This window comes from Amyelois transitella, chromosome 10 (assembly GCF_032362555.1).
Source record: "Amyelois transitella isolate CPQ chromosome 10, ilAmyTran1.1, whole genome shotgun sequence".
Classification (NCBI taxonomy): Eukaryota; Metazoa; Arthropoda; class Insecta; order Lepidoptera; family Pyralidae; genus Amyelois; species Amyelois transitella.
The window spans coordinates 9,118,327-9,144,797 of record NC_083513.1 but is presented as its reverse complement, the minus strand read 5'-3'; the positions used below and the strand labels follow the sequence as shown (position 1 = coordinate 9,144,797).

Here is a 26,471-nt window from a genome sequence, read left to right as displayed (position 1 = left end):
CACTGCTATAAAGTATTAATTCAAATAAAGAATTATAAAGTCACCAATGCAATTGTCGACAAACTTTACTTCCTCCATGGAACCTTATCTCTCTCAAATTTACATGTTTCCAGTTGCACCGTCTGCCATAAGACTTACGTATGTGGTGAAGAAATTTCCACACCAGCATGCTTAAAACCCGTTACCTACCTGTCATGAGCCAAAGCAGCATATTGCGCCGCGGCTTTGGTCGCACTGTATGCCAGACTAGGGTGTCTTTGTAAAGTGGATGCTCTGTAATAGAGGAATCTAGCGGCCGCTTCTCCTTCAGATAATGCGCCTCTAGCACAAGCCGCTAAGAGTACTCTGACACCTGCTACGTATTGCTCCATTGTTACCGCTTCTGGAAACAGAAATAGAAGACATGTTTAATATTAAAACATTGATGGATGTTGAGTGATGAAAAAGAAGCAAGGTATTGCAAGCAAAAAGAAAAATGTCTGCCTACACAGAGTTAGTAATGACGAAATAATGCAAAGCAATCCATGCAAGAATATGAGTTATTATTATGATGGTAAATGAAAAATAACATTTATATTGTGGGGTAGAATATTTGGAAAGTGATGGATTGCATGCAAGAGGAGGTTAATGTCGAGGTAGAAGTGTGAAGACATAAAAATAGATGAAATTAGTACGAAAGTATAAAAATTGCAATTGTGAATAAAACAAAAATCTGTTAGTTCAGCTGGTAGTAGGCTGAGTCATTGTCATTAGTGAGATCAAGTGACAAATTAAATTATTAAGTTTCTTTTATAAAAAAATAAACAAACCATAAGAAGTTGTTTTAATATTTCGAGTTGTTTCTTCCAAAAGCCAATCAGCAGCGTCCTTCCTCGGTGTAGGCCAGCCGAATTCTCCTTCTTCTGTAGTTGATGCATTTCTCAAAATCACTAGTGCTTCAGGCACTATTGGACTTCTATAACGCGCAAAGATTGACAAATTTTAGTATTATTTTTACAAGTACTCCAACTTGTTTCATGCTTTTGGTCTTATCTTGTGTTAAATATCCAGAATATCTTTTTACTCGGTTGAAATTTAATAAAGTGGCCTTACCTTGCAAGAACAAGTCCTAAAACGGCGGCGGCTAAAGCAGCTGGTGATGTCAAATTGTGTAAATTCTTCTCCAAATATGTCTGTGCTTTCTTTGCAATATCTGCATCCACCTAAATAAAGCAATATTTCAAATATATTGCCTATAATTGCATAATATTATAAAATTTTATTAAAATCTTACTTACCTGATTTTCGACCCCAACTTCAAGCAAAGCAACTAAAGTTTCAGCAGTCACTTCCACCGTTCTTTCCCATTTTATTTCTTCTTCAGTCATATTGCCATCTTTATCATAATAGTAATATTCGTTAACATCAACCTCTTTTTCAGTTCCATTAGCTTTCTTCATCTCAACTGGATAGTAATCAACTTCTTTATCAGCAGCTAAAGGTGTGAATGATCCATCATCGTTTTGTCTCAATTGTATCCATTTCTTTATATTTTGGAGTAATTCAGGATCGACTGGATAGTAAGATTGTATTTTTGTTAGAATTTCCAGAATTTTGATTGTCGATAAATGACTGCTCATGGCTGGATGGTCACTAAATGAGTTGTCACTTTTGCGGAATGATAAAAGTACTTGAACCTAAAATAAAATTGATGATTTTTGTTACCTTTATACTTAATCAGAATAAAATATACTTATGAAACTAAGGTAAGTAGTCTTTATTATTTGTTATAGAGTTTTATAAGGCAGTAACAATTTTATCGAATGAATACCTGTTCTGGTAACTTCTTCAATATCCTCTCCCTCTCGGCTTCTTCCACCAAATGGGGAATATGTTCCAAAGCCAGCAACGGTGCCAAACTGGCCGAAGCGGCAGACAACTGAGAATCCCTCCAGACCTCCGCCCATTGGTCCGTCGAGTCTGTTTGTAGACTGTACAGAGGTAAATGTAGACCTCCAGATACGAGGAGAGTTCCGCTAGCGGAACCAGGGACTACTCCGTGAGGAAGACCTAGTTCGAGGACTTGTGAGAAGCCAGCCTCTTCGTTGAAGTTCCATATCCTGAAATATAATACATGTGTGCTGAAGATTAAGACATTAAGACGAAGACATCTAAATTATGTAAGTACATACATATAATCATGTCTATATCCCTTGCGGGGAAGAAAGAGCCAACAGTCTTGGAAAGACTGATAGGTCACGTTCAGTTGTTTGGTAGAATTGAGATTCATGTAGTGACAGGTTACTACCACGTCGCCTTAAAGAAGAATCACAAGTTTATAAGCCTATCCTTTAGTCGCCTTTTACGATATCAATGGAAAAGAGATGGAATAGTTTTATTATTTTTTCTATTGGTGCTGGGAACCACATGGCCCGGAATTATGTGAGTAGTAACATAACATACAGTTTTAATAATGAAGTTCTTTTATTTAACCAGTTTTTCTCTACTTTTGTTACAATCTCTCAGAACTTTAAGTGTTGATATTCGCATTCATTAAATTACAAAACACCAACTCTCAACAACCAGCCTTTTTTCACTACCATCAAAACCATAAATTTTTTTTGGTAAAATTACCTGAAATCGGCCTTGTCACCCCAAAGCGCGCTGAAGCCCACATACTTTATCCTCATCTCAGCAGTCAGAGGCCACACCAGGAGTCTTCTTTCCGAAGGAGCGGCGCCTCTCCCCACAGACAATCTTCCACCTTCCCACCAAACCCACCAGGCGCACCAACTGTCGCTTCCAGAACATTCTTCGTCGCCTTCCGTTTGTTCTGCACTTGCTAGGTGAACGTCGTAACCTGGAATGGGGTAAATAGGGTACTTTAAATCTGTGTAAAACCATCACTGTGCGAAAATGTACATACATACATATAATCCTGTCTGTATCCCTTGCGGGGAAGACGGAGCCAAGAGTCTTGAAAGGCCACGTTCAGCTGTTTGGCTGGATGGAATTAAGATTCGAATTGTGTCAGGTTGCCCATCTCTTACAAGAAGAATCTAAAGTTCATCAGCCTATCTTTTAGTAGCCCTACTCTAAAGTTCCGGGAACCACGCGGCACGGCACGGCATGCAAAAATGTGAGGCTTTAAAATCCGCGTTTTCCTCATGAATCAACTGTTACGCACAACAACAATATTCGGAAAACCTGTTGGATTTCGTATCTGTATGCAAAGATTAGATATTGACCAAAACAAATCAAAAGGAAACCCGTGCTAGAATTTACATAAACTTTGTCAAATACATTCTCGATGCAAGTTTAGGATTTATGCCAGAAACTAAAGAAATTACCAAACGGACTACTACGATCGATTGAAAAACTAGTAGGTACTCACCGTGTTTCCCTTTAGCAATCCACACCCGGCTCCTCTCGAACACGACTCTGTACATATCATCCGAGGCTTCCCTCACATCGGACAGTGCGACATGAGCGGCTCCCTGAGACCGTAACTCCAGAACTAAGCCAGCACGGTTCCTTGGTGCCGCCACCCACTGCCAATCCCATGAGCCACGAGTTGACACTGCTAGATGCTCTGAAATGTAATAAGTCTAGTCTAGTATTCAAGGCTGATGTATATTTTAACTGTGGAAATTTTAAGAATTCTTTTACTAATAATGCTTTAAACGTCCCGAGGTGTATATCGATAAAATTTCAGCTATCTGCGAACGGTACTATCGATTGTGCGTTGCTAGTTAGTCTCATCATCACTAATATTATAGATGGAACGAGTGGAGTAATAGAAGAATATACCGAATATAATGAGGTAGGTGAAGCATTTTTATTTATTCACTACAAAACAAGACACTTCGATATAAACTAAAAGAAACATTATCCAAATCTCTTCACTTTTGTTTCTGACGCAACAAATATTTAAAAAATATCAATATCAAAAACGATACAGAATATAAGAATACTTTGTAATAACCTTTAAGAACATTATTTGTTGCCGAAACAATGATTTAAGATAAAAATATTCTTAGAATCTCTTGTTCACAAAAACAAGATCCCTCTCGTTTTCATTGTTTCGCTCGTCTGTATTGATATTGCTGCCTTTTGTCTCAGATTTCGAGATATCAAGATTAAGCCAATTTATTGAGTCTAGAGGTCGTCTAGATTGTAACAACATTCACTCATTATTTTCAGGCGTATGGGCATTAGTATAATGTTTCTGAAATAGATAATATATGATCATACAAAGAAATCATGTGCTACATTATTTGTTCGTATGACCATCGACACATTATATGTTATACTTACAAGTACTATTTTATTTTCTTATATATAGTACTGCGTAATATATATAGTGTGAAAAGTCTTTTACAAGAAGGCTTGTAGGTAAAGGCAAAGTAGATACTACTCCACTTATTCCAGTGGAAGTCATTGAAAGTGATTTAGCATCCTAAATTACCAAGGAGTGTTGATAGGTAGTCGATTTTAGAAACATTATCAAATAAATACGCAATAAAAAAATATAACGCCAAATTCTAATGCCAACTTTTATATTTTAATAGTTTAATTCAATTCTTTCCTTATTTATTTATCATGCCAATATTTCTGAAATGACGCACACAGTTTGAGGAGGACATAAATAATACAGCCCTTTCCCGTAAAATGGTAAGTACTTCTGCTGCTTGCTTTAAAAATGTTTGATCTGAGAGTCAAGCGGCAGACCTAGTTAAGAATAAACAAACTTACCATTAGCACAAAAGTAAGCGCTTTGTGTATCACTCCTGTGTAGACCTTCAGGCAGAACAAGAACACTAGCAGATCTGATGACAGAGCCAACCAGAGTTTCATTGTTGAAAGAAGTGTAGGACACGGAACAGTTGTCGGCACTGTAGCCGGTCACCTCCACTGAAAAAAAAAAAAGAAAATCCTTCGCATATTCATTAAAATAACAAACTGTAGGACGCACTTGTTATCATCATTTACTATTAGACTTTATTTAGTAATGTAAAAGAAGTATAACGAAAAAAAGAAGGCATCCAATAAAGCCGGGGAATACAAGTTACCTATCGATAACTGTGATCGAGAAAATACGTTGGAACTAAAATGCGTAATATATTATTGTATCAAGCGAGAATGATCACATACTAATCATAAGAGCTGAAAGAAATTTCGAATATATAGATTTCTTGACATTTACTTAGTAAAATAAAAGTACTTACTCCAAATCTATATAAAATAGGAGTATTACTGAAAGAATGTCCCAAAAACACATAATGATACAAATATCCTTCTAACGCAAACACTTATGGAAAATCAATTATCCCGAAAAAACTTCCGATTTCGGAAACATTAAAAACTTGAGATACACAGAATATTGTACGTGGTCACTACTTAAGTTTCAGTTTGAAAAACGTCTACGTGATAAATGGCTCTTGGTTAGTTGTCCGCAGAAGTTTTGTATCATATCTAGATACTTTACTTTAGAATGATTTATGAACGACAAATGTATCAAAAATATAAGAATGATATTCTTAAGTTTAATATGGAGATATTGCTATTGACACAAATTCACTGTGCCGTATAGTTTCCGGCATTTCAGAATAGGGCCATTTCATGTCTTTCCCATGGGTTTTGAGAAAGTGACTAACTTCTTTGGGCAATGGGCTAGCAACTTGTCACTATTTGAATCTCAATTCCATCATTAATCTATTCAGCGGAACGTGAACTTTCAGTAATTGCGAGACCTTAAAACATAAGGGAATAAAAATAACATTTGAAAAGTCAAAAAATCCATAAGAACAAAATCCTCTCTCTCTTTGAAATCTCATGAGACTGATTGCTATTAATTCAAGTAATCCACGAAATCTGCCCCCGCATAAAGTAAAACCAACAAGATTTATTTTTGTTGAGTGGGTGTTATATTACATTTTGATATCAGATTTTCTGATATAAATCACCTAACAGCCTTTGATGTGAACTTATCAAGAATATTGTATGAATTATATTTGTTATCAGATAAGGTAAAATTATTCTTAGTTCTCTCTGAATTCTTAGTTTCCTAATAACTATAATAACGATAGCTACATCTCATGGAAAGATCATAAGTCTTATTATTTTCAAATTTGATTACAAAAAAGTTATCAAAATAAATACAAAACAAAAAAGCTGATTGATAGAAGCAATAAACCTTTGAATATTCATCGGAACAGATTCTGAATAAATCAAATATTCTGAATCCAACCCAGTTTCAGTTTTATGTCATCGACACTCATGAATTGCGTCGTAATGCAGACCAACATAAAATTACTTTATTCCCAGTCCTCCTTTCAACTCTTGACGCAGCATTTTTATCTCTATTCTTTATGATTATGACAGTACGAGTTTTGTTTGGTACAACGTGTTAAACGGAAGCGGAATTTAGTAAAACAATTTTTATACCTGTATCATCGAAGATTTTAGAATTGTTGTAAATGCTAAAATCTTCATTAGTAAAGATATTTGACACTGTAGTAATAATAGTGGTTGTGAGAACTAATATTCTATTAATTTATAATTATTAATTACGGCTTCAGGCCTTCAATTTTGGTAGTCTTGGTGTTTTATAGTTAAAACTTATTCACCATGAAATAGTAACATTCATCTGCACATCATAACTCGTAGTTTTCATCAGTATACGATAGGTAGGTAGAATATTATCGAAATAAGGTTGTTCCAAAACTGAAGGTATAATGTGCTTAAAAAAATCTACGTTTTTGAACAACAGTAAATTGTTTAAATTTCAACATTGTTGAATATAAAATATTTAATCTTATAAATTGAACCATCTTTTGCGTGGAATCCAAATAGTCTCTCCAGAATACTATCGTGGCACAGTAATAGAATATACTGGCACCGTAGGAAACACTTGGAAAGCAATTGAACTTTTATATGGTTTATTATCAGGTGTTCGAGAAATGGCGGCTGTTTTCATCGTTAAATCTTTGTGACAGGAGCCGAGTAGGGACAATAACAATGTTACGAATCAATACTATCTCCATGGAACTATTAAAAAGTGTGTGTACAGAGTAATCGTTTTCAACATTTTCGAGACTGTTGGCTCTGTCTACCCATTAAAGGCTAAAGACGTTATTGATATATATGTTTGTTTAATCCCAGGCTATAAAAATACTGTACTTTTACCAGTCATAGGTATTTTAACTATTGTTGATCAACATTAATTCAGTCAATAAAACAAAATACAATTTCTTCATATTATTAGTCTATAGAGATAAAATATGTTAAATTTTATCTTTCCCATAGTAGTACAGTCTCGGAATTGAGTACAGTTAACACATTATCTTTGTAAACTCTTTTATCATGCAAAAGTATTCGTTTGCAACTTTGTTGTCTACGATACTTCAAATAAGCTATAAAAATTTTATGTTTTCTTTGGGTAATATCCCTATTATATTCAAAAAGATGATATTGACACCCAAATTTAGGTAGAAACAACAAAGTCCGATAACCTCATTATGAACTTTGTATCAGTAAATGGAATAAAGTTTCCGACGCTGTTGACACAGCATTGTTGACAAGACAAACTCGAATGAAATTCCGAACAAAATAGGAGAGAGTACTCAATTTTATGAGGATTTGCGCTACGGAGAACAAGAACATCTTGTAGTACGTTCATGTTGTTTGGAGAGAACACGTGCCCGTATAAAATTTTGTTATTCTTCGAAGAGTTAGTGTTTAATTATGCTTCGATGGACATAAAAGGGACAATAGTTCTTCAAAATGGCTTTGCTATTTAATCAAACCTCTTGTCTGTATCATATAATTTCATAAAACAAGCGGAAGATAAGGTCTTCCTATAGTTTTACGGTGCAAATATTACGTTAGGATTTTTTATACAGTTTTTTTTTACACGGGACAAACACACTATTACATACATTTGGTATCATTTTCCTTACGATGTTTTTCTTTACTAACTACTACTAACGGAATAAATTATCAATGACACGTTAATAACCTCATATCATTAACGTGTCATTGATAATTTATTCCTTAAAATAAAACTCTTCATAGGACACCGATATTTTTATTCTTATGATTTTTCAATCCTTTATAACATAAATTATTCATGAATATGTGTAATCACCATTTTTATAAGATTCCACTTGTTACCCCTCAAAGTTAAGGTATCCTTAATTCTCCAATTATGTCGAAACAGCTACGGAAAAGATCGCTCTGCTGGCTTCATTAAAACATTTTGCTCTACGGATTATGAAGAAAAGGTTTTTTTTGCGACTTTCCGTCTTAAGCTTAATTAAGAAACTCGTTGTTCAGCTACTTTTTAAGTAATTCAAAAAATGTACTCGACCGAATTTTAAACACGGTTGATGAGGAAATTAATATTATTCAAACTCTTTTCAATGCACTCAGGAGAAAAATGTTAATCCATTCATTATGAAACAAACATTAACAACATACATATAATCACGTCTATATCCCAAGGGGTAGACAGAGCCAACCGTCTTGAAAAGACTGATAGGGCACGTTCAGTGGTTCAAATAACCACTGCCAAATATTTCGAATTATTAACAAGCGGTTTGATGAACTCGCCCTAACCTTTCAGTTACATGGTGTACCTATAATCTCACAACCAAATCTTACTCTCTAATTGCCTCATAACTACAGAAAATATCAAATATGTTGGACATGGCCTTAAACTCTTAGAAACCTCTGTGGCGCAGCGATAGTACGCTTGTCTGTGACACCGGAGGTCCCGAATTCGAATCGCAGCCAGGGCATGATGAGAAAAGACCTTTTTCTGATTGGCCTGGGTCTTGGATGTTTATGTATATAAGTATTTATTATAAAATATAGTAATTTTGAGTTAGTATTTCGTAACACAAGTCTCGAACTTACTTCGAGGCTAACTCAATATGTGTAATGTATCCTGTCTATATTTATATTTATTTATTATTAAAAAAGTTATCAATAGTTATCTCACCGGTAATATTCTTCCTGCCAGGGGTGTTGACAGCGACCCTGACAACCAGCTGGGTACCGCCTCGTGGGCCAAGTCTTAGTCTTTCAGTGACGTAGAGGGCACCGGTGCTGGCGAATGCCGCACCAGCACTTAGGGCGAGAAGGGCGGTCACCTGTGATCAAATAATGATAGGTTTACATTAACATTTCCTCTGGTAGAAATTAAGCAAAAGTATACAGGGATTGTGACAAGTGTGAAGATGTAGTCTCCGCTTTACTTGCTGGTGAAGAACATACATACATATGTTCACGTCTATATCCCTTGCGGGGTAGACAGAGCCAACAGTCTTGAAAAGACTGAATGGCCACGTTCAGCTATTTGGCTTAATGATAGAATTGAGATTCAACTAGTGACAGGTTGCTAGCCCATCGCTTAAAAAAGAATCCCAAGTTTGTAAGCCTATCCCTTAGTCGCCTTTTACGACATCCATGGGAAAGATTTGGAGTGGTCCTATTCTTTTTTGTATTGGTGCCGGGAGCCACACGGCACAACATTTAACATTTCCTCTTATAGAGATTAAGCAAAAGTATACAGGCATTGTGACAAGTGTGAATATGTAGTCTCCGCTTTCCGTGCTGCTGAAGAAGCGTAAATAAAATTTATGTATATTAAACTTTAGGTTGCACATTGAAATAATGCATTAGTTTTAAAAATTTATTAAAAATCCTAGGGAGATTGGACCTCAGAAAGCCAAACGAATGAAGTTACTTTTTAGTAATGTTAATATCTATGAAAGTAGTTCCTGGCTACGAGCCAAATTTAAAATTGAATTGTCTTACCGTCCGGTGCAAACATTTGATCAAGAGACTCTCACTGTTTTGGAATTTCATCAAGCTTAACGCCATTATTATGGGACCTCTATATATAAACATATATAATCACGTCTTTATTCCTTACGGAGTAGACAGAAGCACTTGTCTTGAAAAGACTGAAGAGCCATGTTCAGCTGTATGGCTTAATTATGGAATTGAGATTCAAAAAGTGACAGGTTGCTAGCGCTTAAAAGGACTGTGCTTTATAAATTTAAAATCCTCGTTTTTGCACTAGCAACAAAAAGTGAAGACGTATGTCATTCAAATAAAGAGATAACCTACATACAAATAATCACGTCTATATCCACTGCGGGGTAGACAGAGCCAACAGTCTTGAAAATACTGAAAGCCAACGCTCAGCTATAGAATAAATATACTTGATTATAATTAATAAGAAAAGTTAATACATACATATTTGTTTATCTAATTTATTCCGTACATTGTCAGAAGTGAAAACTTGTTAAAGGTAATCTCCGGAGAAATTACCGAAACAAACAAGTTAATAAACTTGTTTAGCCGGCTGTCAATGTTAGTTCAAGTTAGGTGGGCGCTCATAACAGAATAGCGACATTGGTAACATATTCTGTTGGGTATTTCAACGTCGAAGTGAAGGTCAGTTCTCGGGGGTATTAAGTTAATACGGCGAGCCTTATCTCAGTGATGATACCACACTTTTCGCCCTCCGTGGGACAGGTCGTTGATACAAGTAGAATAAATAGGTAAGTTGTTGAATATTTTTGTAAGTTTATCATTTTTTCTGTAAATTAGGCGACTTAAAATATATTATATGGGACAAAGCTTTGAATATTTTCCACAGAGAAGTGGAAACTTTGTGTGCAAAAAAATTGAAAGACAAAATTATTAGTAGGTAGATGTCAAAAAATTTCAAGTTGGTAACATAAATTTTTTGTTAGGGAACATAATTATCTAAGAATAACAGCCCAATGGGACAAGTGAAACTAACGAAAAGGTCACTTGACTTCCTTCGGCGAACGGCTTACTATTACAAAAACAAAATATACTTATAGTACATTATAGACAATAGACATCTAAAGTCGATAAAATGTAGCTTTACAAATTTAAACAATCAAAGTTACCGAAATCCCGCATAAAATAGTAAAACATTTCCTCAGAAGTCACAACGAACCTTCAACTCGCATAGTTTATTCACCAACTTGTAAAAGTCATAAATTATTCTCCCGAAATTTCGGGAAACAATGGCTACCCTACAAATTCGAGGTGATCTGAGTGTTGACTTAACAGATATTTGTGCCAATAAGGAAGGGCACAATTATAGCCCCGAATTTTCCTCTGGCTATGACCCAATATCCGAAGAGAGATTTGTAGTATAATAATTTATTATTCCCTTTTGTTGGTATCTGAAATTTTAATACAGTAACATCGACTCGCTTTTATCTATTACTTCGGAATTAAATAGAAAAAAGATAGACTCTTTATTGCATCATAAGAAAAAGAAGAAAATGATAAGTTTCGCTTTTTTATTTTTGATGATTTATTTGAAACTATAGTTAATGTGTCTACTCTCTCATAATAATTTAAGGTAGCATCCAAATTATAAGTATGAAAACCAATAAGACTAGAAATAATATTTTAATCTTCCGAGTGACACTTAAAACGTTTTCCGGTAGTAACATGAAAATTTTTTGTGCTATATGTATTTCATGTTGGTATATTAATACCTATTAGTAGGTATCTTATAATAAAGAACACCACATTTCCTAAAAGGCTAAGATTTTTTTTATATCAATAGATAAATCGTTCAAATATAACTTATTATTCAGTTATACCTTTTTCCAAGATAGCAATGCCAAAACTTGTGTCGAAAACTGAGATTGATATTCATATATCTGCATAATATCATCTAGATATCACAAACTTTGTCCAAAATTTGTCGCCACATATGTGACAGCGATTTGTTTGCGATCGGCGGCGCCCTTCGAATGCCGATTAGGGATTCCAGCGGATCCCGTGGAATCCCGGCAAATGGGGGTATTAGGCAATCTATCCCAGTTTAAGCGCTTCAACTTCGTGTCAGACCGCACGCCGCGAGGCGCGCATTTGCGAGAACCTAAACACTGCTTATTCTATACATAAAGTTGCATAACTTTCTTAATAACTTTCTAAGTATCTGCCTATCCCTCGGGCAAAGACGCATGTTCTTGCCGGAGGGGTAGGCAGATACTACGACTTTCTACTCGTCACGATCTCTGCATTATCTTTCGCTTCATCCACTTCTATCATCATCCATTTTTAATTAAGCAATAACCATATCATTTTATTTTCTAGCGCAGTCTCAACTTAACTAAGGAAGTGGATAACTGTGCCAACGGAGTTGAAGTTTGCGCCGAGTCTTGCACAAAAGATCTGATCATCTAGATAGGATATTATGAGGGAAATTGAAAATGTGCACTATTATAAAGACGAAGATTAAATTTGCTTGTGGTGATGTTGGTTTTGCATAAAAAATAAATGGAAAATATATATATTGGTAATTTAGATTTATTTTTCGTATACAATTTGAAAACATTTGACAATCATTTCTTGGTCGGTTACATTAAAGAGTTGTTTTACGGTAATGATTAATTACGCACAAAAAACATATAGGCAGTTGTTTTTGTGTACTTCATAAGGTGACCTTATTCACGACCATTGACAAGGTATAGTCTTATTATCTCTCTCTTGCTATCATTTTTAAACTAAAGAGATAGAAAAATATAAGTTTGTATATTGAAGTGGAAATCAATTTAGAAAAAACATATGTATTCAAAGTATCACAACACAAGAATCACTTTGATAGCAGTCGCTACACGCAAAATCTTAATTTTCGTCAATCCCTCAAAAGAATAAAAAAAAAACAGCAAATACTCACATCCATACAGTTGTTGATATTATTCGTGATCTTCACATCGACTTCTACAGTCTCCCCGACCTTTAACACCGGTGGCAGTGAGAAGTCCAGCTGTATCGGTCGGAACACGTTGATGCTCTTAGGAGAAGAGAATCTTAAACCACGGTTGGAAAGAGAGAGAGCCCAGAGTGACCAGCGACCGGCTTCGGAAGGAGCGGAGATGGTAACTCCATCGGTGGAGAGTTGTGACCTGTTGGATAAATATTAAACTATCAATAATTGTATTCCTTTTTTTCAGTCGAATTGTGTTAAATTACGGCAACGGTTTCAATAATAATTTACGATTCCAATTCCAATTCAATTTTTGCCAATTCGAAACTCCAATCATAAAAACAACACATGTATGGAAAAAATAATGCAAAAGTATTATTCATATAGTATGTACTTGATAATAAATACGTAGGTATGTAGATAATTATGATTATTAAATACCAACATGACATTTAGTTTCCCGCGAAAAATACGTTTTTTTTAAATTTTATTTCTTTGTGTTATTTTTTTTTCCTTTATGACTAGCCAGTAACTCGTTACTAATAAGTATTTCAATACATACTCGTATAAATGCAAAGGAGGTGAGCTATTTAAAACATATGATTTATCTATACAAATAGAATTAATTTTTCGATCGTCGCTGCGCCTTCATTGAAATATGTTTCGTAAAATCCAGATTATTAGTTGAATTACGAGTCATTTACCTTTTACTTATAAAATATTTGTATTCTTATTATTATCTCAGCTTTAAATCGAAATTCGTTATTACGAAACTTTACTAGTAAAAACTCATTCTTCAGACCTGAAAGCCTATTAAAATGATGATGACGTCAATTTAACTTTCATACTCAATCAAATTAGTTCCTGTTGTTTCCCGATAACCCGTTTCATTATGCAGGTCAATTAACATACTGTAACAAGCTTGCCGGCTGATATAATAAATATAAAACGAAATATTGCTTCAATCTAGACGAGGAATATTAGTTAGCATAGTCTTTTTTTTAAATTGGCTAAAGTTACTTATTTTACTTTCGGAAAATTACTCATTTCCATTTTAATATAGTCCAAAACTCGGACACCTGTTATGTCCCTGCAAAATAAATAATAAATAAATATATACGGGACAAATTACACAGATTGAATTAGTCTCGAAGTAAGTTCGAGACTTGTGTTACGAGATACTAACTCAACGATACTATATTTTATAATAATAATAAATACTTATATAGATAAACATCCAAACCCAGGCCAATCGGAAATATGTAATTCTTTTCTCATCATACCCCGGCCGGGATTCGAACCCGGGACCTCCGGTGTCACAGACAAGCGTACCACCGCTGCGCCACAGAGGCCGTCAAAATGAAGCAAAAATAACTTTATCTCTACCCGCAGTAAATCATTCAGTGTACGCCCATGAGTTATGATGATAAATTTGACACACACATTCAGTACACATGGTCGTATGCACAGCACACCCGTTAATAAGACTACGGTAATGCATAGTTGATTTATCTACCGACTGCAACCGTAATTGAGTACGCCTAAAATCGTGAATAGATACGGTGCTTACAAAAACAATTGTGTGCTCCAGCTGCTTCTCTCCCCGTGTAGATTGTAAAAGACAATCAAATAAAAGAAAAGAAAGAAAAAAAAGAAATAAAATTAATAAAAGAAATAAAAGAACTAAAAGATAAAAGAAATCAAAGAATCCGGGGACGCGGGCATACTCTAGTTAATACTACCAAGTTAATAAATTAAAAAATATCTCCAAGTTTGAGAAAAAGCGGCCATTTGTGTACAGTTCACAGCAAATATACAGTTTTACTTATACAGTAAACGACAACTGACCGCCCACTATCTGGGAAAGCCATTTGTCACTCTGTAACTCGCGACGGATGACTCGGCAGACCAGCGATTTATTGGAGCCCACTTCCTGATTTACCACAATATAATCTTGCATATTTAATATTTGCGACAAGTTTTAAGTTTTCATTGTCTTTGTGAATTAGTTTGTTAGTAGTGTTATCGACACTTTAATTACCTACTATTTCTTAAGTTTAAAAGCTGTGCACTGTTGAACGATATTTATATGGCGAACGACTAATAGGCTTTTAATAATATCCATAAAATCATAATGTTGTATAGATGAAGCCCAAAACAAAAGCGTAGGCAAAACATGGGTGAACGTAGCAATAAAAAAAATGCTATTAAAAATAAAAGAGGTGTAGAAGTAGATCACTAGACTTAGCCAATGGGATGCTTTCCTCGTAATACGAGTATGCAGATGTCTTTTACTGAACCTATATATCAGTTAAAAGAGTAAAGCTACCGTGAATGTACTTACGTAAAAGCCCGGTGACTTTGCAAAGCCCTTCAGGCAGCAAAAAGGATAGGTCCATAAAAAAAAATGTACTTACGTATAATTAAAACACTTCCACATCCAAAGCCGATCGTGGTTAGCTGGGGGCACTAGATGCGCCGGAGAGTGGGGGGCCGGGGCAGTCCGCTGTCGGTACAGCACCCCACCACCGCAGGCCCCCCCTCCAACGAAGAGGGAAACTCCGGCTGAGACGAACTCTGGCCCTGGCTGAGTTTCGTGCTCGTCCGGGCTGTCGAAATAAGAGGATTCTTAGCTTTTTCTTACATTTTTATAACTCTCTGTGTACGAAAATTTTTCAGTTTACGGCGATTAAGCGATAGGACTTTTTATATTTTTCGATACAAAAGTAAGAGAAGGTGTTGTCGTCAAAGCCAAACGACTTTACCAAAATAATATTAAACTTTATTAGACAAAATATTGATAAATTTTCGTTGGGTGCCAAATTAAAATTAAAGTTACTATACTACTCACGAACGCAAGTGTACAAGAAAAAGCAGAAGCCTCACTGCAGCGTGTTCATAAATTATCTAGTTAGAATTTATAGCAATGTTTTCGTGTTTATGCAAAAGGAATTACACAAGCTACTAAATTTCCACATGAGTCCTCACAGACAGTCGGAAACCCAGCGAATATTTCCACTGAATTTCACTAGCAAACCGACTGAAAGATGAATCGATCATCTAGCGGCTTTGACATATTCTTAGCTCGGATGGTGACATTGTGAAATATAGAGAACGGGATTGCATTTTCAAACGCTAGCAGTTTTCGAGAAAGAAGTATTTTGGTACTCGATCGTTACTCTTACGTGTTTTCTTTATTTTGAATTTTAAATCACTGGCCGACTGGTCTTTCCTGAATAACATGGATGCAGAAATGCATTTACACTTAGTTCATAATATATTTACTATTTTGGTGTTTCTTAAATCACTATTTTTATGAAAAAATTATCTTTCATGAAAAAAAAGAATGTTGATAAAGTATGCAGGGATCGAAGTAGATGAAAAGGTCTAGTCTCTGCCTACCCCTTCGAAAAAGTGGCGTGATCATTATGTTGGTAAATAAGTTTGTGTTTAAAGTGAAAATTGTGTATCGATCCCGCATGCTATTTACGCCCGTGAGTTTCCGATATAAGATGAATCGTGTTACAGTAATGACACATATCTAGGTTGCTATTGTCATCTCGACTGAAGGATTTGGAACACTGCGCTTTGTGAAATTTAAAGTCTTCTCAGCGTAGACGTCACATACTTTATGACTCACATTATGCTAACTTTTGTTTCTGCGCGAAGAATGGTTTTATTTTTATAGCTGCTGGTAATATATAAGAGAATCATCAATGTTTGTTTAAAAATAACTTGAAACAGAAGTTCAAGACTAGGGAAATATTAAGAGTATGTCAGACTACTTTTTTAAGGTCACGGGATGATGATAAATGTAGCGTTTAACTTGTGAAGAAGGGGAAGTTTTGAGGTATTTAGAACATGACTTTATAGGGCCATACATCTGACATAAAATCACGCCTATTTCACGAAGATATAAGCAGAGACTTGGTACATCTCTCACTTGCTAGGTACTTCAAGGGCCGAGACGATATTAATAGAACAATTTTCCTATGAAGATTAAAATAAAAACTGTCTTAGTAATCGGCCTTCTGCCTAACAACAAGCGGATTTGTAAATATTTGATCCCTAATATATTATCCTTGTGCTATTCGTATTTTAGATAAATAAATACGATACCACTGGAATATATGATATAGTCATAACCTTACACCACCGAAAACAACGCAGCTGCATGTAAGTTACCAGTATGATTTATGATAGGCACGTCATTGTCATGAACTGAACGAACAGGTTTCGGTATCAGATTAATTTTCTGTATCGACATGTTCGGGATTAATTTATGGATTGCCATTACATCGGTTGAATGCTGTTGTTTTAAATTACTACTCATTTGGTTGTTGTGTACACGATTCATTTCGCTTTTGCATTTCCGTTCATTACTGAGTATAAAAATTACCAACCATTATAATATATAAGAATTCAGTATACTTTTTAACCCTGAGCGCCAATCAGGCGCATCATAGACAGGTGGTGCTAATACTCATATCAGAAGTTTTGACACTTCCTTTTTAACTAATGTTGTAATTTTTATTAATCTACTTACATCTGGTGGGAGCCGAAGCGCGTGTCAAGTGAAATCGAGCGCCGATCAGACACAAGACAGCAACGCACATAACGACCTATCTATACAATTTGTCTGTTAATTCTCTTACGTCTGGTGTGGGTCGAAGCGTGCGTCAGGCGGCGACCGAGCGCCAATCAGGCACATGACAGAGTCGGGTGGCGCTAACACTCGCAACTGCAGCGTGGCACGAGGGTACCACCATCGGCGTTCTTCCACCGCTACCGCGACCTGATAATGAAATGACTGGGATAAATAATTAGTTTTAAATAAGTAATTATTTATACCTATATATTTTGCTTTATATCAATAACTAGAGGACCATCGTAATCGGTTCAGTAGTTTTTGCGTGAAAGAGTAACAAACATCCGTACTGATATACAAACTTTCGCATGTATAATATTAGTAGGATAATTATTATCAATATTGTGCTTTTAAAAGTGACGAAAGTGAATAAAGATGGAGAAGACTATACACAAAAGCTTTTGAGAATACTTGTATAATCAACTAAAGATAGTCGATACTGGATTAGTTTAACGAAAGCAACGTCGCGGAGGTCAGAATAGAGACTAAGAAGTCGAAGGGAACATTATAAATGATCCCCAATAATATCGTATAAGAAATTACCCATCGACAAAATTCAACTGACAGAAATTGTTCAAATTCCAAACAGATTTTGAAAGCATAAAAAATAAATGAAAAATATGTTAACGCAAATTGGCTCGCTTTTTCAAAAGAGCACAGATTGAAATGTTTTTTCAGCTAATGAATTGCAGACTAAAATAAGCCATTCAAATTTCCCTTTTACACGATCGTTGGCGTAAAACAAGCCTTGGGGCTCATATTAGTATATTCCCTTTGTTCTCAGGTTTTTTTGAACAGATATAAATAAAAAAAATAAAATGAAAAGTGACAGATATCCTATATACGGTTTGAGAGAAATGCTTTTATTTGATAACTGTAAATAAAATTACAGGTCTCTATAATCTTATAAAAATATGTACGTTATTAAAATCTTATGCAAAGATTTACTATAATTTTAACCCACTTTATAGTTACATAAAATGTATCTGGAATAAACATAAGAAAAATTATTCTGGTTTAAAGTCTGTTTTCGTATTTTTAGTTAACAAACAATGGTGAATCCTGCTTTCGTACGTATTTGGTGCAAAGGATTGCAATGGCGTGGCAACTCTGCCAGTTTATTGGGAACCTTCGCACTAGATTTATTTTAAAATAATTCATTGATAATGGGGAAAAAGGCGTGATTTTATGTATGTATGTATGTATTTATAATTGATAATAAACTTAAGATTGTTCTTGTAGGCGATCGGTTAGCTACATGTCACCATTTGAATATCAATTCCATCATAAAGCCAAACAGCTGATTGCGGCCTCCTAGAAAGGGATATAGACGTGATTATGTTTATGTATATATGTAATTGTTAATAATTTACATATTGGACTGTTTATATGAAAGCAATAAATGTTGGCAATGTGACAAATTAAACCAATAATAAACAAAGCGCTAGTAATCTACGGTTCCAAGAGGAATAACGCAGATTTCGGACGAAATCGTCAAAATTACAGGCGGTCTTAATTGCACCTTTTAAACGTCAACGAATTGCTTTCATTAGAGATTCACTGATTAAAGCCAACGTTATTTCTATTTTATATGCTTATTCGTTAAGTTAGGCTTTTTAGTTTTATGAAGGTGGAATGTGCCAATATAATAATAACGCGTTATATTGTATTTACGTAGTAAAAAAATGGGTATGTGTCAAGGTAAATTTTGAACTTCATAATATTAGTCGTGTTCTTTGTGTCATGGTCTTTGTGCATGGACTTCTATTGGTATGTATTAAATTTCATCAAAATCAGTTCTAAAGTTATTAGTGGTGGTGTAGTTTCCGGCACCAATAGAAAAAAGAATAGGACCACTCCAAATATTTCCCATGGATTTCATAAAATGTAATTTTTTTTATATTGAGATCACTCTATTAGGCGATGGGCTTCAATAATATCATTAAGCCGAACAGCCGAACGTGGCCTATAAGTCTTTTCAAGACCGTTGGCTCTGTCTACCCCGCAATGGATATTGACGTGACCATATGTATGTATGTACATATGTGTAACAAAATATTCGTTATATAGAGAGTAATGAAAATCGCATCTAACTCACGTTTATATTTATGTGTTGTGTGGGGCGTGAAATTGAAATAGCGTTTACTGAACTTAATTAGTGTACTGTTGGGAATGATTCCCTTACACACCTCTGGTTTAATTTTGACTAAGCTGTATTTGCTGACGCTACATACAACCAAAAGAAAAATCCGTCTCACACTATTTTGATAGGAGTCTTAATAGCAATTGGCTGCAAACAAGAAAATTATTTTGGAATATTAATTTCAATCAAGTTTAATAACCCGTCTTTGGGAACATTCTGTGACAAATTTCTTAATCATTAGTCATATTGGAGATTTGGTGAGTCAACGACCTTTTCTGTTTAGTTTAGCTTGTTTATCGTTTTTCTAAGTACTTATTTGAAGTTTTCTTTTCGTCAACTACTTTTGAATGAGTATTAAAGACAGAGTAAAACAATAAAGTGAAGTCATACTTATTGACCTAACTAGCGAAGCGAGTGAGGTCTACCAATCGACAAGGGGCAAAAATACATTTCTTGTATGTAACATAACATATAATCACGTCTATATCCCCTACGGACTAGACAGAGCCAGATAGAATTGAGTTTCAAATAGTGACAGGTTGCTAGTCCATCGTTATAATCCTATCGCTTAGTTCCCTTTTACGAAATTCATGGGAAAGAAATGGAGTGGTCTTATTCTTTTTTGTATTGGTGCCGGGAACCACAAGGCGCAGTGAGTTGTATGTTAGGGACTTTTCGTTGGTACATTGCCGAGGAATCACGCACTATTTCAAATTGAATTAAAAACAAATTGAATTACTCGTAATTAACAAAATTAAAACATGCCTTCTATAGCATGACACGCGCGACGCCGTAATTATCGCGCAATAAACTATCGCTATTTCGCTTTTTATCATGACATGAACCGGGACAGCGATAGTTTGTCGTTAGATAAAAACGTCATCGCCCGTGCCATGCTATCCGAAGAACTCTTATTCTATATTCCGCGTTAGACACTATATACATTATTCTATAAAGTCGTATGTTCTTTATACATACATACATAAAATCACGCCTCTTTCCCGGAGGGGTAGGCAGAGACTACCTCTTTCCACTTGCCACGATCTCTGCATATTTCCTTCGCTTCATCCACATTCATAACTCTCTTCATGCAAGCTCGGCGGTTTCGGGTACTTTTGACCTGACCCTTTACCAGGACGTCCTTAATTTGATCAAGATACGTTCGTCTAGGTTAAGTCTAAGATATGTTCTTTATACGTGGCATAAATCACATGGGACAGCGATAGTTTTTCGCGCTTCAAAAACAGTGTCGCGCTAGCTATTCTACGGAGGCTATACCTCTTTATGAAGCAGCTTGACGTGGAAGCTAGCTACGTCGCTCACGGGCTCTCCCGCCTCCGTGACGTAATACACCAGCAACGAGCTGACAGGAGCCATGTCAGCCGTCACCGGGAATCTGAAAGGAAAGTAACAGATGTAATACGAGTGCCGTGTGGTTCCCGGCACCAATACCAAAAAAGAATAGGACCACTCCATCTCTTTCTTATGGATGGCGTAAAAGGCGACTAAGGGATAGGCTTACAAACTTGGCATTCTTTTTAAGGCGATGTGCTAGCAACCTGTCACTATTTGAATGTCAATTTTATCTTAAAGCCAAATAGCTGAACGTGGCCTATCAGTATTTGCAAGACTGTTGGCTCTGTCTACCCCGCAAGGGATATAGACGTGATTATATGTATGTAATACGAGTGCGATATAACTTGCTATGTGACACTTTCTAGCTCCGGTAGCTTGACAGGCACACTTTTAATTACAAATGTACATATTTACATATAATCACGCCTTTATCCCTTGCGGGGCAGACAGAGCCAACAATCTTAAAAAGACTAATAGGTCACGTTCAGCGGCTTGGCTTAATGATACGAATTGAGATTTAAATAGTGATAGATAGTGCTAGCCTGTCGACTAAAGAAATAATTCCAAGTTTATAAGCCTATCCCTTAATCGCCTTTTACGACATCCATGGCAAAGAGATGGGAATGGTCCTATCCTTTTTCCTATTGGTGCCGGGAACCACACGGCACGCTTTTAATTATAATGTAAAAAAAAGGACAGCAATAGTTTTAATATGCGCGATAAAATGGCGTCGCGCGTGCCATGCTACAGTTATTTATATTAAATTATAAAGTCATTTACTTTATAAGACTGTTCATTTAATTTACAGACTAACGAAAGGAATTTATAAGGCAGAGCTAACTGTAAAAGTGGGACAGGGTCGGCCTCGTCGAACTTTCAAGGACCAAACGAATGTCTTGAAAAAGGGAGATGTTAGGACTACCCGTAATCGTCGAATATTCATGAAAGAGTAATGAGTGTAGAGGAAGCGGGAGAGGTGTAAGAATCGTAGCAAGTGGAATGCCATAGTCTCTGTTTAATCCAATGAGAAACAGGCGTGATGGTATGTACATATGCATGTGTAAAGTCATTATTCACGCTTTTGCAAACATTTTTTTTTAACCATGGAAACAGTGAGTAGGTAGTTTTTCAGGATTAAAGGGTTCCTCTTGATATGTACCTATGTATTCATAATTTACAATTTCCCAAATAGATAATGCGTGATTACGACACAATTCAATTTTCAATATTAAAGGAATATTCCAATGTGCGTGTAAAGTAAAAGTTACGCTAAATTTCAGCTAAGTTTGACTACAGTTTTCAATGTTCTTATATAACTATTACAGTTATATAATCTATCAGACACTGTCCTATAAAATATGATGGTATTAATATTTTATATTCAATATATATGTAACACAAGCCTTTAATATAATAATTTGGTTAACTGCACAAACGTGCATAATTTCAATACCTGTTCCTGTACATAAAACAAAAGTCTATAAATTATATTGTAAACAAAAACGTACGACAAATAACTCGCATTAATGTCCTCTGAATCAATCCTGAATTTAATTTGCCCGTCTTTCCGAACGTAACGGCGAAATTTGTTTTTGTACGAGCGCTATAAAATGAGCCAACCGATTTCGCGATAAATCTGCATTGTTATAATTGCATGTGATTTTAACTGTTATATTAAAAGGAAAAGGTGATCGACCTATTTGTAAACGAATTCATGAAACTACCTGAACTATGGACGTAACAAAGAATTTAAGTTTACCTAGTATCGAATTCGAATTAACATAAAAAATTCTCATATAACTTTATGAGAAGAGTCCGATCGCAAAAACTAGTGATCCTTAACATAAATATATTTCAATAAATTTTGTGTCTAGTCAGATATTTTTTATCGCTAATGTTGAAGTGCCAATTTTTTTTTGCACAACAATGCTATGTAACAAAGACTCATCTTTGAGTATTCAGAAGTGGTTTAATTTATTCAAATCGAAAGCTCTATTTGGAGAGCGGCCATTTCACATTTTATTTTCGAGAACGTAAACTGTAAGTAGTTTCAGTATATTCTTAGCAAAACGCCAGCAGGTCACATCAGATAAAAAGCGGCTATAATCCCCTGCTCGACACGGCAGGTGATGAATTGGCCCCAAGGCGGACTGTTTCCGTACCTTGTGATTTATGCCGCGTATAAAGAACATACGACTTTATGGAATAATGTATATAGTGTCTAACGCGGAATATAGAATAAGAGTTCTTCGGATAGCATGGCACGAGCGATGACGTTTTTATCTAACGATAAACTATCGCTGTCCCGGTTCACGTCATAATAAAAAGTGAAACAGCGATAGTATCGCACGATGAAAATGGGGTAGCGCGTGCCTCGCTGGAGTAGTGGTAAGTCATCGCTTACTTATCTAAAATTTTGTAATATAAATATGCCAAGAAAATAATTTATAATTTTGTTAAATATAATTTGTAGTCTGTGTACCTGTAAATTTATAAGGGAAACTGATTGAGTTTTATTCTTTGTTATTAAAAGCACAGCGCGTTTTCTCAAGCTACACGTTACGAATACACATGTATGTATGTATTACTTGCAATGACATAGACTATTTATATGTATTATGTTATAGAAAATTAATTAAGGCAATGGCAAAATAATTTTTTTTTATTTAGAAATAGAACTAAAGTTTAAAGTAACAAATCAACAGTTAAGAAGACCACTATTGGAACTAAGTTTTATTTTGTTGGAAATACCACGCATCCAACATGTATCTACCTACAGCCTTAATAAGTCGTCAGTCCACATAGTATAATATAAAACACAACCTTTAATCTAAAAAGTACTTTCACCATTAAAAGATTGAGCCATTTTAATATAATAAAAATACGTTTTAAAAAATATAAACAAAAAAATAACATTTGCGGAGTGTCGGCGTGACCCGAGAGGCTCATTCATCAAAACCTTCATAATCTTGTTTCCGCTCCGACACAGACGCATTGAACGATATTTTTTATTCATTCATTCATTCGTTCGTTCGCATTTTATTTTACTACCATCGAATTTCCACATATGAAATTCACGAGTGTATTTTCTGAAAAGGTTTTGTGAATGACTAAGTGCATTGCTTGCTACAGTTCTAATATATAAATAACGCGATATTTCAAGTTTTCCATTTTGTAAACTAAGTGACCCAAACAGAAATATCATATGAAAAAAAAAAACAAATGAATAACAGTTAACAAAACACAAATACATGTGTAAATAGCTGTAGAAATATAAATTTGGAATTCTCAATCAGGGGGGAGAAATTAATGATTAAAGTAGCCAGTACAAGAATACGCCAATTTCATAAGTAAACACATATCATCCATTGTAATATTTTATTATATTTACGTCTATATATTTTAGTAGATATTATAAATTGAAGTAACTGTACGATATCAAGAGACTAAAATTACAATTGTATTTTTTTATTGTTTTATGAGTGGAAAATGCAATAAAGAGACAGTAGAGGATTGTAGACACTGTTATAATAGAAAGTTCGTTTCTCCTCATGGCCGGGATTCGATCCCGGGACCTACTATGACACAGACAAGCGCTGCGCCACCTGTGCAAAGTAAAAATCCTAAGCATGTTTATCCTGTCACGCAAACGTGTTTTTTTTTTAATTAAGCCTTCCCGCCCAACATAATTTCATAAAATAAACAATGACGCGCTCCCATAAAACAACTTAATTTAGCGCCTTTGAAGAAATGGGTCAACATTTAAATATCTCCCAGTGCGCGTATAAATCAGGGAATAAACATCTCGGCGCTGGACGTTTTTATGGTCCTTCTTCCAATTAGAGAAAGACCCGCGCTTTGGAGACTTTGAGTTTGAATATAGAATGACGACTTATTTGATAAGTTATTATTGACTGTTAAAGTTATTATCTTGAGATAAGTGAGAATGGAAAAGAGATGAGCTTGGCTTTTCAGTCTTTGCGAGACCATTAGCTCTGTCTACCCCTACGTATACGTATCGTACGTATACATACGTAAGGGATACAGATATGATTATATATATGTGCTATGTGTATTGTCAACAAACATTGGGATCTATTCAGATTGAATGCCTTTCGTTAATTACTCAAGTTTATTTATTAGCAGTCTTTTTTTCTGTCGTAGCCATTCGAATTTTCGGGCTAATTATCAAATGGACAAACTTCCACGTTTAATTCCCAACTTTGGTTGTAAAAAGGATTTTGTTTTCCTTTATTTTTGTCTTGATGGTTGCGCCGGCCCTTTTTTTGTTTTTTATTCGCTTTTAGTATAGGCAAAAATCTTTTAAAAAATTGTGAACAGAATTGACTTTTAAAAAATTTGTTAATGTTAGAGTACTCATAATTATTGGTACTTGAACATAATGTTATTGTATTAAAAATAAAAAAACCAATATATATTTTTTACTAAAATTATCGATTAAAAAAATATTTCAAATAAAAGTAAACTATTTCACATTGAGGATTTTCCGTATTTAAAAAAAAAACATTGGTAGCCAGAGTGGCCGAAATTCCAATGAATCCATTATTATGGTTTTAAATCTATATCAAGATATCTATATTTGTATCTTTATACGAGTAATCAGTGGCACACACATACATAAAATACGCCGCTCAGCAGAGGGGTAGGCAGAGAATTCATCATTCTACTTGTCACGATCCCTCCATACCATACTTCTTGCATTTCACACACATTCACAAGTCTCTTCATGCAAACTCTTAGTTTTTTATATCATAATTCAATAATATACATATATACATACATATTATCACGTCTATTTCCCTTGCGGGGTAGACAGAGCCAACAGTCTTGTAAAGACTGATAGGCCACGTTCAGCTATTTGGCTTTTTGATAGAATTGAGATTCAAATAGTGACAGGTTGCTGCCCATCGCCTTAAAGAAGAATCCCAAGTTTGTAAGCCTAGCCCTTAGTCGCCTTTTACGACATCCATGGGAGAGAGATGGGATAATAATATTAAAACAAAAAAAACGAAAATAAGTAATACGAAACGAAAATCTAACTGCAGCATTATTTTCAAAGTAACTTTAGTCTAACTAAACTCATATCATGCACTTGGAAAGCAATTTGTAAATTGAATTCGAGTAATAACATGCACGTTCGGCGTGCATCTATCTACTTACAAGAAATGTAAAATTTTCTAGGACATAAAAATTGTATACTGCGTCCATAATCAGAACTAGTTTTATTCGAAGCATTATTGCTATGAGAATTTAAAAAAAGAAACCTTTTAAAATTTGCATCATAATAATTACCTGTCTACCGAATTTAGGTGAATTTTCCAAAGCAGTAAAACTGCTATACGTTGATAGAAATGTAGGTAAGTCACCTTTGCCTTTTATCATGTACAAATTAGACTATTTGGCATTTTTTTTATTAATATTAACATAAACTACGTCTAACATAACACATTTTCATGTTATTAAGATAATAAAAAATATTTACGATGAAGAGGTTAAAAATACATTTTAAAGTAAACGTTCATGAATAAAGTGGTTAGTTCAAAAGTTTT

The 26,471-nt window shown here is 35.0% G+C and overlaps 1 protein-coding gene across 1 annotated transcript in view; it reads right to left on the bottom strand.

The window, feature by feature from the left end:
• Positions 1-26,471, bottom strand: part of LOC106133074 (C3 and PZP-like alpha-2-macroglobulin domain-containing protein 8) — a 97,082-nt gene that overhangs the window by 4,328 nt on the left and 66,283 nt on the right. Inside the window, exons 10-22 of the mRNA XM_060946334.1 lie at positions 20,824-20,941; positions 17,410-17,549; positions 15,172-15,363; positions 12,725-12,953; positions 8,984-9,134; positions 4,735-4,893; positions 3,374-3,571; positions 2,614-2,839; positions 1,811-2,099; positions 1,278-1,676; positions 1,093-1,202; positions 810-955; positions 190-382 (exon numbers count right to left, since the gene is read on the bottom strand). Coding sequence (XP_060802317.1) covers positions 190-382; positions 810-955; positions 1,093-1,202; positions 1,278-1,676; positions 1,811-2,099; positions 2,614-2,839; positions 3,374-3,571; positions 4,735-4,893; positions 8,984-9,134; positions 12,725-12,953; positions 15,172-15,363; positions 17,410-17,549; positions 20,824-20,941 — 2,550 coding nt within the window. The remainder of the gene's footprint in view (positions 1-189; positions 383-809; positions 956-1,092; positions 1,203-1,277; positions 1,677-1,810; positions 2,100-2,613; positions 2,840-3,373; positions 3,572-4,734; positions 4,894-8,983; positions 9,135-12,724; positions 12,954-15,171; positions 15,364-17,409; positions 17,550-20,823; positions 20,942-26,471) is intronic.